This window comes from Oryzias latipes, chromosome 9, assembly GCF_002234675.1.
Source record: "Oryzias latipes chromosome 9, ASM223467v1".
In the NCBI taxonomy this organism is placed as follows: domain Eukaryota; kingdom Metazoa; phylum Chordata; class Actinopteri; order Beloniformes; family Adrianichthyidae; genus Oryzias; species Oryzias latipes.
In genome coordinates this window covers 19585056-19601874 of record NC_019867.2, presented here as the reverse complement: position 1 = coordinate 19601874, position 16819 = coordinate 19585056, and the positions used below count along the sequence as shown (strand labels likewise).

Here is a 16819-nt window from a genome sequence, read left to right as displayed (position 1 = left end):
GGTTGGGTCTTGAGAACCTTTTAAAATCCATCTCCGCCCCCGTTTGGAGCGTCAGAGCTCTCCTGGGGGCTCACCGGCGCAGAGCAAGCCCACACGCTCCAAACTTTTACGCGCCGATCTGTGGAATTACTCAAAACTTTACGCGTTCAAAAGATAGGATCTAAGATATTTCTATATCACCTGGAAACAATTTTGGTTGGAGTTTTTTCATCTGTCTCTTAGAATTATTATCGTTTCTGTTATTGAATTGTCTTTTTTTTACGCGATTCGTTTTATTCCAGCATACAAATGCAGTAAATCCGAGAGGAAAGGAGGGAAAAAGATGTCTGCATTGAAATGCCTGGTCTTGGTGGTTTTCATCAGCGCGCCCGGGCTCCTGGCTGAGCCGCTGGTTCCGATTGGGGAGGGGGATGAATCCGGTGACAGCGCCTCCAGTTTGGCCTTTGTGTTCGACGTTACCGGCTCCATGTATGACGATTTGAAACAGGTGATTGAGGGAGCCTCTCGGATCCTGGAAAAGACTCTGAGTCGGAGGACCAGACCCATCAAGAACTTTATCCTGGTTCCATTTCATGACCCAGGTATATGAAGTCTGGCAAACATGCTTTTATTGCACCTTCATCATATTTCCCCATGTCTAGATCCCTTCCTGTAGCTTTTAATAATAATAATTTAAAAAAAAGTCTTACATATCAGAGCTGCAGCACATTTATTCCAGCATTTTGTGAAGCCACACATTAAACCTAAATTGATGCAGCAACATCAGACAGGAATGTGGGAGCCTGCAGAGTGACTCATGGAGCAGGTAAGCTTCTTGGCCCTCCAGCATGTACCCTATGTGGCAGAGCTTCAGCTTGAAAACAAGAGTGCTCCACTGGTGTTTGTGCGATGATGAGAAGCATATGCTTTCTGCATGTGTGTAATTACCCCAATCACCCCCACACCACCACTCCTCCCTCACCCTCCGGAAAACCCTCACAGCCCCCAGCTAACCTGGGGGGTGAGCGGGCGGGAGTGCAACACCACACATGTTGTCTGTGTTTAATGTGCCCTGCCCGGAGGGGACCTTGTTAACTTCCAAGACTGCAAAGAAAAGACAGTAATGACAAAAAAAGGGAATGGCTGTCTTACTATGAGGAGGGACACTTGAAAGGCAGTGGTAGGAAATGTCAAAATAGAATGAAAAGATGTCCCTGATAAATGCATATATATATTGCAATGCAAGAACCAGACTTTCTCTGTGTTGTGGCTGATGTGTGTTTCTCCATCAATTGACCCAAGAGGAGGTCAAAGTGAGTGTCAGATGCTGACAAGCCCATCATCCATCCATCCATCATGCCTGGGACCAAAATACTGAGTACAGCTGTGGAATACAATTATTCTGCCATCATGAAATTGAAATGTTTTTTTGGTTTACACCTTATTTATGTGTGTTGAATTAGATTAGATTAGATTTGCTTTACTTTCATTGTCCGTAGTTGAATGATTTGCACTTTGATGACAAAGAATAATTTAGGTTCTGACTATTTAAACTTTGTCTTATCAGATACTTTAACCCTATATGATCATTTGTATCGTATTTGATAAATACATTTGTGAGACCTCTGTCTCGTTAACATGATCAAAGCTTAAAAAAGAAAAAAAGATATATAACGTTCCATGTTTTCTGTCCTGTAGTTCATCATCTGTCCTTTAGAGGCAGTAGAACGGCTTTCCTCCTCATTTCAAAATAGCTGCTTCTGTCAAATCTCAAAAACACTTGACGAGAAAAGTTGAGCTAGTTTTCAAATATTTATGGAGAGAATAACTCATTTATTAATATTCGTTTTTTAAAATGTCAACTTGCTGTATTAAAAAAAACTGTAGAGTTTGTTTTTAATAATTCTTTATAACACAGTTACGTCATATTAAAGTATGTGAATCAAATTTGCGTCATTGGGTGATTTTTCTTTAACACTTGTAAATGTTTTTGCATCTTAAAGTAACATTGTTGTCAGGAAAAAATTACCAAATCACCAATTATTTATAATTGTTACTATCTTTAAAAAAATGAGATTGCAATTTATGTTTCAAAAACATTTGAATTCCAAAAAATGTAAAATTTATGTCAATTCTTTGTTAGAAGATGTTTTCTGGGTTAATGATAGTCGTCTGGGGAAGTATGTTGAAAAAAAAAGAAATTCCTCGTCATGAGTAAAAACTTCTTTTTCATAGGAAGATGCAGCCACACCAGAACCACAGTAAACTAAAACAACCTGCTGTAATTTTCTGTCTTTTGTATCTTTTTTGTTATTTACTTTTGACAACATTTTTTGTGATTTTCATTTATAACTTTTTAGAGATTGGCCCCGTGTCCATCACTACTGACCCAAAGAGGTTCCAACAAGATTTGCAGGAGCTGTTTGTTCAGGTGAGAAACAAAATACAAAGAAGTTATTCAATTGGACAACTGTTGTGTCACTAAATCAAACTATAATAGTTATGTAAATTGTGTCAATTTTCTAATAAAGTTACAAAAAACTGTTAGAGAAAGGTCAACAGGTTGAGTATAAATTGGATCTTACAGCCGTGTTTGCTCAGAGCTGCTGTGCCGAATCTTGTGTTTTCACCAGCTGTGTTCAACATGATGTGACATGTGTCTTTTCTTGAATGACACACCCTACTCCACTGTTACAGTATAAAGCAAGACAAAGTGAACATTTACAGATGGATCTTTTCCTTTGAACAGTGTGTGATCATGTGTTGCTGTATCATGCAGGGAGGGGGAGACTGCCCTGAGATGAGCATAGGAGCCATAAAAAAAGCCTTGGAGGTTTCCCTCCCTGGATCCTTCATCTACGTCTTCACTGACGCTCGAGCCAAAGACTACCGTCTGAAAAGAGATGTTCTGCAGCTGGTGCAGCTCCGTCAATCACAGGTAAACAGACATTAGTCGACCAAATGTCGACTCTAATGAGCAGCTGTACCAAGAAAATATGCAGCAATTTCTTATCTTTATCTTAATGATTTTTAGCTTGTGCTATTAGGAGTAACCCATAAACACAGAGAAAACCTTCAGAGGGTTTACTGCTTCCATGTTTATTAAATTCTGCAGTGATGCTTTGCAAGATCTGAATTCCAGCTGTGTTTGAGTGCTTTTAGGAAGATAAAAAAGATACCTCCGTCCAAATCCGTACTTAAGGCATAACAATTAGAGTCTTTCTCAGGAGCAGGCCCAGATTTAGCCAGCCCCAAGTCTAGGCGTGCTTACAGTTTGGGGTGTCACAGCCCTCTGAGCCCCTAAAATGCAAAAAGAATCACGCTATCATCATCTCACTTCATCTATTCATATATCTATGTCCTAGAATAATTATATATTATTTATCTGCGCTTTTCAAGACACTCAAAGCGCTTACATTGTGTCCATTATTCATTCACTCCTCATTCATACTTGGTGATGGTAAGCTACGGTTGTAGCCACAACTGCCCTGGGGCAGACTGACAGAGGCGTGGCTGCCAGTTCGCGCCTACGGCCCCTCTGACCATCACCGGGATCATTCATGCACATTCACACACCAGTGGAGCCACACTGGAGGTAAGGAGGGTGAAGTGTCTTGCCCAAGGACAAAACGACATTTTGGCTGGTGGGAGCGGGGATCGAACCGCCAACCCTTCAATCATTGGACGACCCGCTCAACCACCTGAGCCACTGTCGCTGTTATTTTGAACGCTCCTCCTGATACTACCAAAGCATTTTTTTGGTCTTGGAACAGGCACAAGAAGGACACTGGTCTGAGCTCTGTTAAGGCTTTTTTCCCCCATTTATTTAGATCTTTGGATGTTTTTTGCTTTGGATTTTTTTTTTATTAGGCTAGCAGGAAAGCATGAAAACAGAGAGCTCTCAGCAATGTTTTTTTCTCTATATCTGTGCCCATTTGTCCATCTCTCTGTCCGTCTGTCCTTAAACGTCTGTGTGTTTTATACAATTTTCCTCTTTTACAGGGTTTTTTTGTTGCTTTAATTTTTATCTGGGGTGGCAGTTACGACATTTTAAGCCCCCCCCTGCCCATGCCTATATTTGGTCATGCTTAGGAGCCAACCAAAAAGCAAATCAGTGAAAAGAAGACGCTGCGGAGCAGACATCCACCTAACTCCACCCTTTTTGTTCCCAGGTTGTGTTTGTGTTGACTGGAGATTGCGGGGACCGCTCCCAGCCTGGATACCGGGCCTATGAGGAGATAGCTGCAACTTCGTCAGGACAAATTTTTCACTTGGACAAGCAGCAGGTTAATGAGGTGAGAGGTTGATGAGTTTTAATCAAAAACCTCATGTGTACATAATTGTTAACAAATGAAAAAATATGTAGCTGGATCAAATAAATGTTAAGATTAGAAAAGTAATTATTATTTGAATTTTGATCTTATCTTTACCCTGCAGGGTCTCTAAGCTCATAATTAAGGTAATTTAAATTTTTAACCGCGTGGTTTATCTCTGAGATTGTAAAAAAAAAAAGACCAACAATAAAACATGTAAATGCTTGGAATACTTAAAATCTTTTAAATCCCCGATATATGTCCTTACATGTCAAAAACGGAGTCTTGAGGAAGTAAAAAGAGCTTTGTTTCAATAAAATTCAGTTTTTCAAGAAAATGATCTTGTCACAAAAGTTTTTCAAATGAAAATTAGTCTTAGTTTGAGTAAACATGTCTTAGTGACTATAGCGTTTTCCTTAAAACAAGAATTCTTAAGAATTGCCAGATTTCTCTTTTTTTTTTGCTTATTTAAAGAAAATTTGTCAATGGGATCAGAATTTTTGTTTTATTTCTAAGTGGTCTGTTTTTGCAGAGCAGTGCAATGAGGCCCTTTAGCTTTGCTTTATGTGTGTATTTTTTTTAAAGAAACTATACTTTATTATAACAAAATTCCTCCTCGGTTGTGTAAAACTACGTTTTAAAACAAGCCTGGAAAATTTTAGAAAGATTTTCAGGCAGTGAGTAGGCCTTGCTTCAAATGCATGTTCTCCTCCCACAGTCCAAAAACTTGCTCTATAGGTTTAAAAATGGTAACTTTAAATTGCCCCTAGGTGTGAATGCGTGTGTACGGTTGGGTGACGAACGGGCGACATGTTTTGTATGTCTCCTGTCTTCCCCAGACAGTAACCAGGATAGGCTCCAGCAACCCCAAAAGGGATTAATCATGTTTGGAAAATGGATGGATGGATTCTCAGGTTGGGCTTTGATCATGTTGCTTAAAGATATTTCTGAACAGTCATGATTGTTTTTTTGTGATACAATCAACCAAAAAAATTTAAAAAAGAGAAAAACACGAAATGTTTAGCTTACAGCAGGAAAGCACTTTTGTGGTATGCAATGTGTTTCCAATGATTCACTTTAGTTTATCCATTTAGAAGCTTAAATTGTAGCCAGCTCTTGCTAATCATCTGTTCTTGATGAATGGCAGCACCTGCTTTTTTTCTGATCATGTATCTGGAATTTTTTTTTAAAAAGTTCCAGAAGGCTAAATGTGCAGTTTATTGTTGAACAAAGAGATAGATTAGCGATGAAAGATTGTAGTGGAGTTGCCAGTTTTGCTTGTTGTCAATGTACCAGGAGATGTATTTCAACTGTAGATCAAAGAAATGCAAAGGAAAAGAGCTGCAGACATCTCTGAGCAAGTTAAAAAGTTGAAAAGCCCTGACAGCACAGCCAGAAGACCGAATAAGTATGGTTTGTTTCAAAGAATGGATTCAACAAAGGGCATTGTTTGTGAAAAGGATGTGGAGTTATCACAGAATCTTTCAAAACGGCATCATGAAGGAATGAAAAAAACTACAGAGCAGGGTACTATGCACAGATGTGAGCTTGGCCACGTTTGGCAAAACCACACACAGCGGTTTAGTAGACTTTTTTGATTTGACTTGATTTATTTAAGTGTCATGCACTAATGTGCCCAGCCCACACGGGCTTATATGACACTGAAAGACAAAATACATAATACATAAAGATACATGCCCATCACAAAAATCCAATAGACACTGCCAATACCAACTGTCAAGCACGGCGATGGAGTGTAATAGTTGGTGCTTTTACTGTCTTGTAGCTAAAATCTAATAAGAGGTCAAACATGGTGTCCAGGGCAAAGGTTGTATTGTATTTGGGGGTAAATGAAAAATAAAAGATCTTTTTCTAACCTAAGTTCTCAGTGCTCAGATCTTCTAATAAAACATATGAGCAGTCGCAGGAACATATGAGAAGTGGCAGGACAGTCAGAACGACCTGCTGATGAAACAGCAGATTTCATTTGGTGGGATTCCAGCTCTGCAACTGAACTTCCTGTTCATGTGATGCGGCGGAGTGGGTCATCTTAGATCGGAAGTAGTATGCAACACAAGCCTCGCCCCAGAGGCCAGACACAGCGGGACTCACTTCCCAAAGTAAATGTGAAAGAGGCCTGAGTTTCCTCTGGATTGACACTGCTATCCTGCACGTCAACACAGGAGAAAGCTGGACAGCACTGAGCTGGAGCCAGCTTCTCTCTGCACTGGTGGCCCATTGAACCCCTGAACCCAGATGTGTGTGTATGTGGGTCTGTTTCCTGTCAGGTTGTGCTTGTATGTAGTAAAGCAAGCAGTGCCTGTGTGGAGAGTGGCTCAGTTCATTATCACACCATAATCCTGCAAGCTGTTTACAGAGAGCATGAATGTTAGTTTTTTGTGATGCAGGGTAAAGAGGTCAAGTTGTGTTTAGCTCTCACACCTTGGTGACTTTCCATAGCTTGAATGTTTCATAAAAAACAAGTGCACACATTTGAGTTTTTGCATTTATCCAGTCATCCAAGCAAGTGTAGGGGTGCTCATCTAAACCTGTGTGATTATAACTCTGAGCTCACAGGATTTTTTACAGTTAAATGCAAATCCTTTAATTCCCTCCAAACCTGCTTCAGTTCCAAATCAGAGTTTCAAATCTAACCAAAATATTCCTCGTAATAGCAGTTTCACAAAAGACACACACAGCATTTTGTTCTGGTCTCCAAGGGAGATTGGGCATAAAGCAGAAAGTGTATTTTACCCGCTAATCCCAGAATATGATCTGTTGTGGTTTTCCCACTTCCAACACATTTCCAGAGGTTTGGGGCTCAGTCCTCAAACAGCAACACATTGTCTTCTTTACATGATCAGAAAGAGGAAGAGTGAACAGGAAACAGCTGCATTACTGCGCTGTCAAACTGGGTGTAATTCCTTGACAGTAATCCGAGATCTTTGTCATCAGAGGACAACAGCGCTCATCAAAAGTTCACCGCAGCTTCCAAACAACCCCTGTGGTTATGTCCTGCAGAGGCAGGAAGTTTTTAAGAATGTTAGTGTTAGAAAGGAAAACCTTTCTACTTTTGGGTTTTCAGGTTTAATCACATTTTCAGTGTGGATGTAGAACTCTTAATTTAGTCATTTAAAAGTACAGTCTTCAATTGAATGTTATAATATTTGGCTAATTCCTTAAGAACAAGCAGTTGTCTTTTGATAAAAGAAAAAAACTTTCTAACAATCATTGAAAATAACCTCTAAAATGTTATGTGGCTCTGGGGAACCTTTATAATTGTTGTAACTCTGTAACTCTTGTGCCATCCTAGGCACTTTAACATTGGGAGTTGGGTCATCTAGACCCACTAGACAGTGCCCGGGATCTTTTTTCTTCAAAGATTTGTGAACCTCACTGGTGTCCATGGATTACATGAAATCTTTCCACCTTTATCTACCTTTGTCATGGTAGGGAGAACACGTCAATGTAAAGGCCCGTACACACCGGGACGAATTTCGCGCATGATTTTCGTCGATGTTTAAAGGCCTGTTCACACCGGGACGAATTTCGCCGGCGATTTTTGCCGACGTTTAACGCCTCGTGACTAAACAAAGGGCACCAATGTGAGTGTGCACACCGACGCGAAAAAACGCCACGCGCCAAAGCGCCAAAAAAAAAAAACGCCTCGGGTTCGTTTTTTTTTTTCGACGCGTCGCGTCGAAATCTATTCGACCAATGAGAATTGCGCTTTTGCACACGTGTCTGGAGCTTCTGAAGTTACAGTAAAACACAACTTGGGGGCGCTCAAACACAAAACTGCCTTGCTGAGCACACATACCAGCGAAGAAGATAGACGCCAAGTAGCGTCTACACTGCCGCGAAGAAATAATGACGGACATTCTTAAATATCCCCTTACCAAGTACCAGTTGGAGCTACTGATGCTTGAAATATTCATGTTTTCTTTGTATGATTCTGACAAGCGCGTAAATACTTGCTCTCTTCTTCTGAGTGAAAAGCGACTTTAAGAATCGTAAAGTTGCGCAGCGCCACCTTGTGTAAAGGAGTATTTCTGTTTACATTAAGCGCCATCTAATGTCAGGGAATGAAATTGCATGTTCGCTCGGCTCATCGTCAGCGAAAATCGCCTGGGTGTGAACACAAAAGACGTTGGGAAAAACGCTGGCGAATAACGCCTGGCGAATATTCGTCCCGGTGTGTACGGGCCTTAACGCCTCGTGACTAAACAAAGGGCACCAATGAGAGTGTGCACACCGACGCAAAAAAAACGCCACGCGTCAAAGCGTCAAAAAAAAAAAAAAACGCCTCGGGTTCGTTTTGTTTTTTTGACGCGTCGCGTCGAAATCTATTCGACCAATGAGAACGGTGCTTTTGCACACGTGTCTGGAGCTTCTGAAGTTACAGTAAAACACAACTTGCCGCGAAGAAATAATGACGGACATTCTAAAATATCCCCGAACCAAGCACCAGTTGGAGCAACTGGTGCTTGAAATATTCATGCTTTCTTTGTATGATTCTGACAAGCGCGTAAATACTTGCTCTCTTCTTTTGAGGGAAAAGCGACTTTAAGAAGCGTAAAGTTGCGCAGCGCCACCTTGTGTACAGGAGTATTTCTGTTTTACATTAAGCACCATCTAATGTCAGGGAATGAAATTGCATGTTCGCTCGGCTCATCGTCAGCGAAAATCGCCTGGGTGTGAACACAAAAAACGTGGCGAGAAAAGCTGGCGAATAATGCCTGGCGAATATTCGTCCCGGTGTGTACGGGCCTGGGGTGGGGTCATCTAAAATAGCACAAAGGTTAAAATTGTGTGGAGTTCAAGAAAAGAAATTAACCTGCAAATTTCACCCCCAAAAAAATAATTAAATTGAGGATATTTGAAGGCTGCTCCAGTTTTTATTTCTTAAAATAAATCTCAGGGTGATCCTAGATCAGGGGTCTGGAACCTTTAACATTTAAAGAGCCATTTCTTATTGACAAAAACCCATAGGAGCCACAAAGTCTTATTTCAAAATAAAAGTTAAACTTTTACCATACAGGAATATTTGAATGCAGCAAATGTAGAAGTAGGCAGTGTAATGTCAGAAGTGAAAAAAACACAAACTTTTCGTTTTGCCGTAGTTTTCAGCCAGAAATTTATAAAATAAAATAATAATCTGAAAAAAAATCTGTTTTTGTCTTTTTTTTGGAGAAAAAAGGTAGAATACAAAACCCAAAATATAATTATTTTTTTTATTTTAACCATGCCAAGTTGGCACCTCATGAAGTTTTCCATGTTGAAGGCAACCAACTAGGCACACATAATCTGCTCGACTCCATGCATTGCTGGGAGAACAGGTTTTAACCAAAAAAATCCCTTTTTTTTAACAAACAAAATGAGTTTTTATGCTCTGAAATAGCTTAGATCATGGCCTCTAGCTTTTTAAAATTCATCCAATGGTATACACTCACAGTCCGACCTCTTTGTTGTGAAGCCGTGGGAGCCAGAGAGTTTCTCTTGGGTAATAACATCGAAGGCCACCGCGATAAAGAGCTCTCAGAGCAGTGGTCTGTGAAACATCAAACCCAGAAGAAGCTGCAGACATCTTTGCAGACATCCAGAGATCCTTTTTACGTCTCTCAACATTTCCCCTTCAGAGTCTGAAAGTCTTTCAACTGTGGCCAACAATGTTTTATAAAGAGTTAGTATTCTGGTTCTCTGCAGTGATGCAATGAACAGATATATTGCCAACACTGAAACGTGTAGAAAAAGCAGTATAGCATTAATGCTAAAGTTTATAAAAAGGATTTTGTTATGCCATATTAAACCTAAACAGAGATCATTTTCCCACCACAGTTGCATTAAAAATATAGCTGCTTTTTTATATGCAGAAATAGTTCTTATATTTATATTAACATGAGCTAAACTGCTGAAAACAAGAACCTTGAAGAGTCATTTGAGCATCACCCTTATGGTTTCCTCATTATGAGAATTCAGTTTCAAGCGAAGGGATGGTAATGTTTGTCGAGCATATAATGTAATTTCACCAACATTTGTGCTCAGCCGCCCCTCAGAGTGTGCAAAACAGATGCCCCCCTCTCCCTGCTGTAAGAGCTACTTGACAGTGAGGGCCTCTGTGTGTCGAGACTCCTGCTGAGAAGGAGCAGGAGCTCCATCTGGTACTGGTCGACTCGATTTGCAGTGCAAGATTCTACCGTAAATGTTAGTGGTTGTAGTTTTTTAACCTGTGTAAAGACTGAGCTGACCCATGCTCACTGGGACGTCTGCAGCTTAATCACAGCACAGTCGCTCTTTTTTCTCCCTTGTTTACACGTTAGGGGAATGTAACATTAACCCAGCTTTTGCTCCATCTGTCACACTCCTATGAAAAGGAGAAGGGGGTCCTGGGGTCTGGGGTTTCACGTAAGGTCTTCCGCTTTCCAGCGATTCACAGAGACACAGTTCAAAGTGACCAGCAAAAACAGCATCACCTTCACCTTGCTTCACTTCTAGGTCCAGATTAGTTCTCAAGCTTCTCTTGCATAAGAAATGGACACAGTTCTGGTGCAGATGTGGGTCACTTGGTTGCAGCTTCCTGCTCTGTTGGCAGCCACTGCACATGTGGCAGACATTACAGCTGTTTCCAGTAGTAAAATGGTGAGAGGGACCAGCTGCTGTCGGCGCTCGGTGGAGTTAATAGAGGAAAAGTTGAAGGCGACGATTAAATTAAAGGTTTTCCTTGTTTTGTTTTTTTCATAAAAGTAATAAAAGGTGTTACAGTCGGGTCCTTTCCCCTAAGAACTTGCTGCAGAAGAGTTTTCAGCATGTTTCCTTTCAGAAGGAACTCCGCCATAACGCTTTTGTCTTGCTCATTCGGTCAATTTAAATCATTCATTTTAGTCAAAACAAAGAGGAGCTGATAATGATAATACGCGGTGGGTCAAGCTGCTGTCAAAACTGAGAGTCAAATATGTCCTCTGAGGGACTTGATCTTTTAAGTAATGACTGTTTTTACTATTGAGTGAAATCAACCTGTTCATGGTTATTTAAGCCTTGGGGTGATCTCTCCTTTCAGTGTTCACATAGTTCTAATGTGTCACTCTGACCTCATGCGGATTGCTAAAATATAGCCCACGCAGCTAGACCTTTCTGTTTTTAAAATGATGATTTTTTTATGTTTGTTTTGGTGCATATACTGTTTTTTTTTTCTCTAAAATGAAACCAAACCAGCACACCTCCATATCCACAGATGATTTAATTCTCAGGAACAAACTGTGTGATTCATGAAAGCTGCTGGCCGAGAGACGCCCTTCAGGATTTCTATCCTTCAGGGTGCAGAAAACTGTATGTTATCAGTTTGACAGCTGAGCTCTTTTACTTTTTATCTGTTTAGGCAAAAACTTTTTTTTTCTTCAATAAAAGAATAGTTAAAAGATAAAGAGCAGCAAAGAGAAAGGCCCACTGGGGTTTCTTTTGGATAGTCTGACTCAAGTCTTTCCTGTCCCTGCTGTGTCTTTCTTAGTCATCCCCAGTTTGACGACTCTCACAGTATGCTTTTCTTTTGTATGTTTTAGGAGTTTTGCTCCTGTTAATTTGTTTGTTTTTCACTTTTCAGGTTTTAAAGTGGGTAGAAGAGACAGTTCAGGCCATGAAAGTACACCTGCTGTCCTCCAACCATGACAGGGCCCAGGAAAACAAATGGGAAGTGCCTTTTGACCCCAGCCTCAGAGAGGTCACGGTGTCACTCAGTGGACCGGCGCCACAGATTGAGCTGAGTGATCCCTTTGGTAATTGCGCATTCTTTTCCTTACAACCATCCTAATAACTGTAGAGCCTCCTCCTCAGTGCTCAAGAACATTTCAATACACGCCAGGAGGTAAATAACCACGTCTTTGATCCTCTTGATCCAGGGCGGGTTGTTGGTGAGGAGCAGGGCCTGAAAGAGCTGTTGAATATTCCTAACTCGGCTCTTGTTGTCAACTTAAAATTTCCCAGACCTGGATCCTGGAAACTCAAGGTTACTGTCATGCAAACAGAAACCATAAATGTGTTTTTAATTGTTGTTCCATTGTAACTTGTCTTTATTTTTCTTTTGATTAAGGTCAGCTGCAGTGGCCGTCATACTTTGAGGGTCACAGGGGTCAGCAATCTGGACTTCAGAGCTGGCTTTTCCACCATTTCCGTTTCAAAGTTCAACCAGACCAGAGAGAGACCAGTCAAAGGTTCATACAACTTTCTTTTAACTTCATGAGTCTTCTTTGATTGACAGCTTATCTGGATGGATCTTTTTTTGTGTGTGTGTGTCCCTCAGGGCTTCCAGCACACGTTTTGCTCAAATGTACAGGCCTTAAGCCTCCAGGTTTTCTGAGCCATGTGGAGCTAATGTCAGGCTCCGGCCGCTCATTACGCACAATCCCTGTCCCTCTGCCCTATGACCTCGGCCAACAAGGTCTCTGGAGTCTCCCCGAGTTCCGCACCCCTCCACAGAGTTTCTTTCTCAAGATAACGGGTAAAGATGAGGAGGGTTTCCGCTTCCAGAGGCTGTCCAGCGTATCCTACACTAACATCATTCCAGGCAAGACACCTCCTGCAGGCATATGTCTCACCAGTGTTTCCCACACCTCATCAATCTCGCCGCTCAACCCTTTCCTCCCTTGTGTAGATCCTCCATTTGTGAGAATGCCTGATGCAGTGAAAGGCTTTTACATGCAGCCAGTGGTGATTGGCTGCTCAGTGCAAAGTGACATTCCCTACAGGCTAAGATTCACCAGAAGTGGGATTTCTCTTGGAGAGGAGAAGCTCTTTCAGTGAGTATTTTCCCATGTTTCCTCAGAACTCTGTAAAATGTGCCTCCTTCTGAGGCTGCACCCATGCCCTGCTTCAAAGACGGTAGTTGGTTGCTTATCTAAGCAGTTAGCCCTTCAGGCATTAGTGCTGCCAGACTCAAGCATTTTATCATCTCATCTGTTGAGAAACATTTGTGAACTGTTTATTTTGTAAACATTCCATAGTAGATTTGTCATCTCGGAAATCTGGAAAAAAGTGTTAATTTGTCCCCTCGTTTTGTGCTGAAATACATTTTTGATGTGAAAATCCATTTCTGTGAAATTTGTGTACCAGACTCACAAGTGAAAGCTCACACTGTGAGTGCTGCGTCTCACACAATAAGGCTCCCTCTTTACAAAATATATCCATCTGTTCATTTTCCTGACTCGTTGAATCTCTTTTGGGGTCATGGGGTCGACTGAGCCCGTCCCACCTACTGTTGGTGGGACAGGTTGCCAGTCTGCGGCAGGGCCACACAATCATTCAGACATTCACACATAGGGATCATTTAGAGCAGTGTTTCCCAACCCTCGGCCTCGGGTCACACTGTCCTGCATGTTTTCCATGTTGCCCCGTTTACGCACACCGGATTCAGCTCATCATCAGGCTCCCTGACAATGACAGTCATCAAAGGCAGGTGTGTTTGAGCAGCATCGGATTAAAAGAATGCAGGACAGTTTGCCCCAAGGACCAGGGTCGGGAAACACTGATTTTAGAGACACCAATTTAGAGAGGGATGGCATGAGGGAAGAACATGCAAACTCGGCATAGAACGATCTCAAGTGGAATTTGAGCCAGGGCCTTCTTGCTGTGAGGCGAGAGCGCTAACCACTGTCCCATCGTGCAGCCCTACTAAATATACAGGACACAAAAAAGAGAAAGAAAAAAAAAAAGGTCTAACTTCTTTTGTCTGCATTAGGATGTCAGCTGTTGCATCATGGGAGATTGCCCGTGCTTCTGCTAATGATGAAGGTTTGTACGAGTGCATAGCAACGAGCACTGTAGGACAAGGCCGGGCTTTAACTCAGCTAACTGTTCAGGGTAAGTCACAAAGCAACTCTCTGATGTTTTAGCACACATTCCTCCATTACTGTCCTATTAAATCTTTGAAACATGTCCAAAACTTGTTTTGTGTCTGCTTTAAATCGAAACCCAGATGGGAAAGATTCTAGCACAAACATTTAGTCTTAAGGGTAAACACAGTGTTCTGATAACACTTGTTTTTGTCATGTTTCTACAAAAACAGAGCCTCCTCCGGTTCTGAGACCCACAGTAAATGTGACTTCCTCTGTGGGCGGTGTGGCTGTGCTGTCCTGTCAGGTGGAAGGTAGCGTGCGCCACAACTTGACATGGCACAGAGCGGCTCGTACCATCCAAGCACACGTGGGAAGGGTGAAGCTGCTGTCTGACTCATCCCTGCAGATCAGTGGGGTTCGGACTCAGGATGCTGGAGAATACCACTGTGTAGCCAGCAATGCCCACGGAGAAAACAGAATCGCCGTGTGGCTTTTTGTCCCAGGTATGGTAGGACGACACCCTGCAGGTCATCTGCTTAAACACTTAAGTGCGCGGGGATTCCTCCCTGGGCCCCGTCATCTGGTTTCCATTCCTGCGTTAACCTCCTCGCAGTCAGATTAAGCCACTTCCTCTAAAGGAATAAAAAAAAAAGCATCACATGAGCCAAAACTGATGTTTAGTGAAAATTGCTGCTTTTCTTGTGGGCATGTCCTCAGATGTTTGTAATAAGCTTCAAAAGCAGCCAGACAAATGCAAAACTTGTCCTCATCATGCCATGATGTCAGACATGAAGTGCTGGGTAATTGCATCAAGTTGACTGTTTTTAATCTGGCGCTGTGGAAGATATAAATGACTTCACACAGCCTTGATAGAGCCCTGTCATAGCCAACTTTTTTTATTTTTTGCTTGTGTTTTACTGCGAATACAGAGGCTCCATCTGTGGTGGTTCACCCCCCGAGCCAGGCCTTCACCCTGGGGGATGAGATCCGCTTAGTCTGTTCGGCGTCCGGCTCCCCCCCTCCCCGGCTCCTCTGGAGCCACGGAAACATGTTTCTTACTAATCTGCCGAGGTAAGGGAGCTCTCGGCCCACTCAGCACCTCCAGCGCAGAGAACTCCGAGAATCAGTTTTTTCTAATTTTGCTGCGCACACTGTGGATGTCCTGTTTGTGTATCCAAATGAAAAGTTTATTCTTACATGATTGAAACTTCCATCTTTTAACAGAACATTACTACCAAGCATACAAAGACATTTAAAAAATAAACTGCACATGTTCTCGTCATCATGATGAGTTAATAAAAAGGACTTTGTTGATTGAATGCTACAGGTTTGGCCAAAATAATGGAATTTTGACCATCGGAGGAGCTGTTCCAGACGATGCTGGGAACTACACTTGCACGGCAACCAATGATGCTGGGACTGCCTCTCAGTCTGTGGCACTTACGTATGCAGGTAGTCTTGAAGGAGCTGATGTGTTTTATATCATCTTTTGACATTTTTAGTAAGTCTACCTTTAGCCAGTGGACATGAAGGAGGGTCTAAGGGCAGGGAAGCCCAGTTTAGTTTAGTCAGTTTAGTTTAGTTTAGCAATTAGCTATAGAAGTCCATGACTTTATGTTCTTTATGATTCATGTTTATTATACAATCACAGGCATGAGCCCATTGATGACTATTGTAGTAAATATTGGGCTATATAAGTAAAATTGAATTGAATTGAAGATGAACCACAAAATCAGAGCTTGATTGTGGACAGTTTCAGTCAAAGTATTGATTCGGTGCCTGACACTTTACCTTTCAATGTGAATGACAGATATTTTGACACTACGGTGGGGCTCACATTTATGAAGCCAAATGCCATTTTTGTGGCTTGATGAGTTTGTGAGCAGCCTGTTAGACAGATAATCTCTTCTATTCAAATGTCAGTGTTTGAAATGGATCCGTCACTTCAGACTTTTAGAGTCTTATGGAGCAAAGATGCATAAAAATACATGTATTTTCAGCTAAACTATACTGCTTCTGTTGATCCAGAGGTGCCAAAAATCACAGTTCCGCAGCAGGTCATACTTTCATCTGTTGGTGCTGACGCAACTCTGGAGTGTAAAGCCACAGGCATCCCTCCTCCACTTGTCCGCTGGTACAAAAGTAAGTTAAGGCCAAACACATTGACTAAATGAAACAGTCTTTTTTTTTTTGCCCTTTCTGGAGGCCAGAAATCTTATTTAGTTTGTATTTTCAGGTGCACTTGAGGTTGGGTCCGCTCCTTTTGTAGAACAGGATGTACACCGCGGGACCTTGCATATTCGAGCTGTGCAGGAGGTCGACGCCGGTCAGTACAGCTGTGTGGCAAGCAGCTCTGCTGGAACCTCGTCTGGTACTGTCAGCCTAGTGGTTGGAGGTGAGACCTCTGTGTTCCACATGAAGGTTTTTTTTTCTTCAGTATACACAAAGGAAAAACTCATTTATTGCCACTCATACTTGCACAGCGAGCCCTTTGTTCTCGGAGGAACCGACTGATGTTACAGCCAATGTGGGGGAGAATATCACCCTTCCATGTGTTGCCCGGGGTCTCCCACAACCAACAGTGACCTGGCACCGACAGAACGGCAGGCAGGTTCTGCCTTGGACAGACAGTCACAGCAGGACCACACAAAAGGAGAATGGACATCTAGAAATCCGAAGTGAGTTTTTGATGAGGAAGAATTG

The 16819-nt window shown here is 42.0% G+C and overlaps 1 protein-coding gene across 1 annotated transcript in view; it reads left to right on the top strand.

The window, feature by feature from the left end:
- Positions 1-220: 220 nt before the first annotated feature.
- LOC101165068 (hemicentin-1) overlaps positions 221-16819 on the top strand; it is a 47899-nt gene continuing 31300 nt past the window's right edge. Inside the window, exons 1-16 of the mRNA XM_023958631.1 lie at positions 221-581; positions 2340-2410; positions 2759-2917; positions 4152-4274; positions 11890-12061; positions 12185-12291; positions 12376-12496; positions 12586-12849; positions 12937-13081; positions 14020-14141; positions 14347-14619; positions 15046-15187; positions 15444-15568; positions 16145-16258; positions 16353-16511; positions 16600-16794. Of these exons, the coding sequence (XP_023814399.1) occupies positions 323-581; positions 2340-2410; positions 2759-2917; positions 4152-4274; positions 11890-12061; positions 12185-12291; positions 12376-12496; positions 12586-12849; positions 12937-13081; positions 14020-14141; positions 14347-14619; positions 15046-15187; positions 15444-15568; positions 16145-16258; positions 16353-16511; positions 16600-16794 (2551 nt within the window). The 5' untranslated portion in view covers positions 221-322. The remainder of the gene's footprint in view (positions 582-2339; positions 2411-2758; positions 2918-4151; positions 4275-11889; positions 12062-12184; positions 12292-12375; positions 12497-12585; positions 12850-12936; positions 13082-14019; positions 14142-14346; positions 14620-15045; positions 15188-15443; positions 15569-16144; positions 16259-16352; positions 16512-16599; positions 16795-16819) is intronic.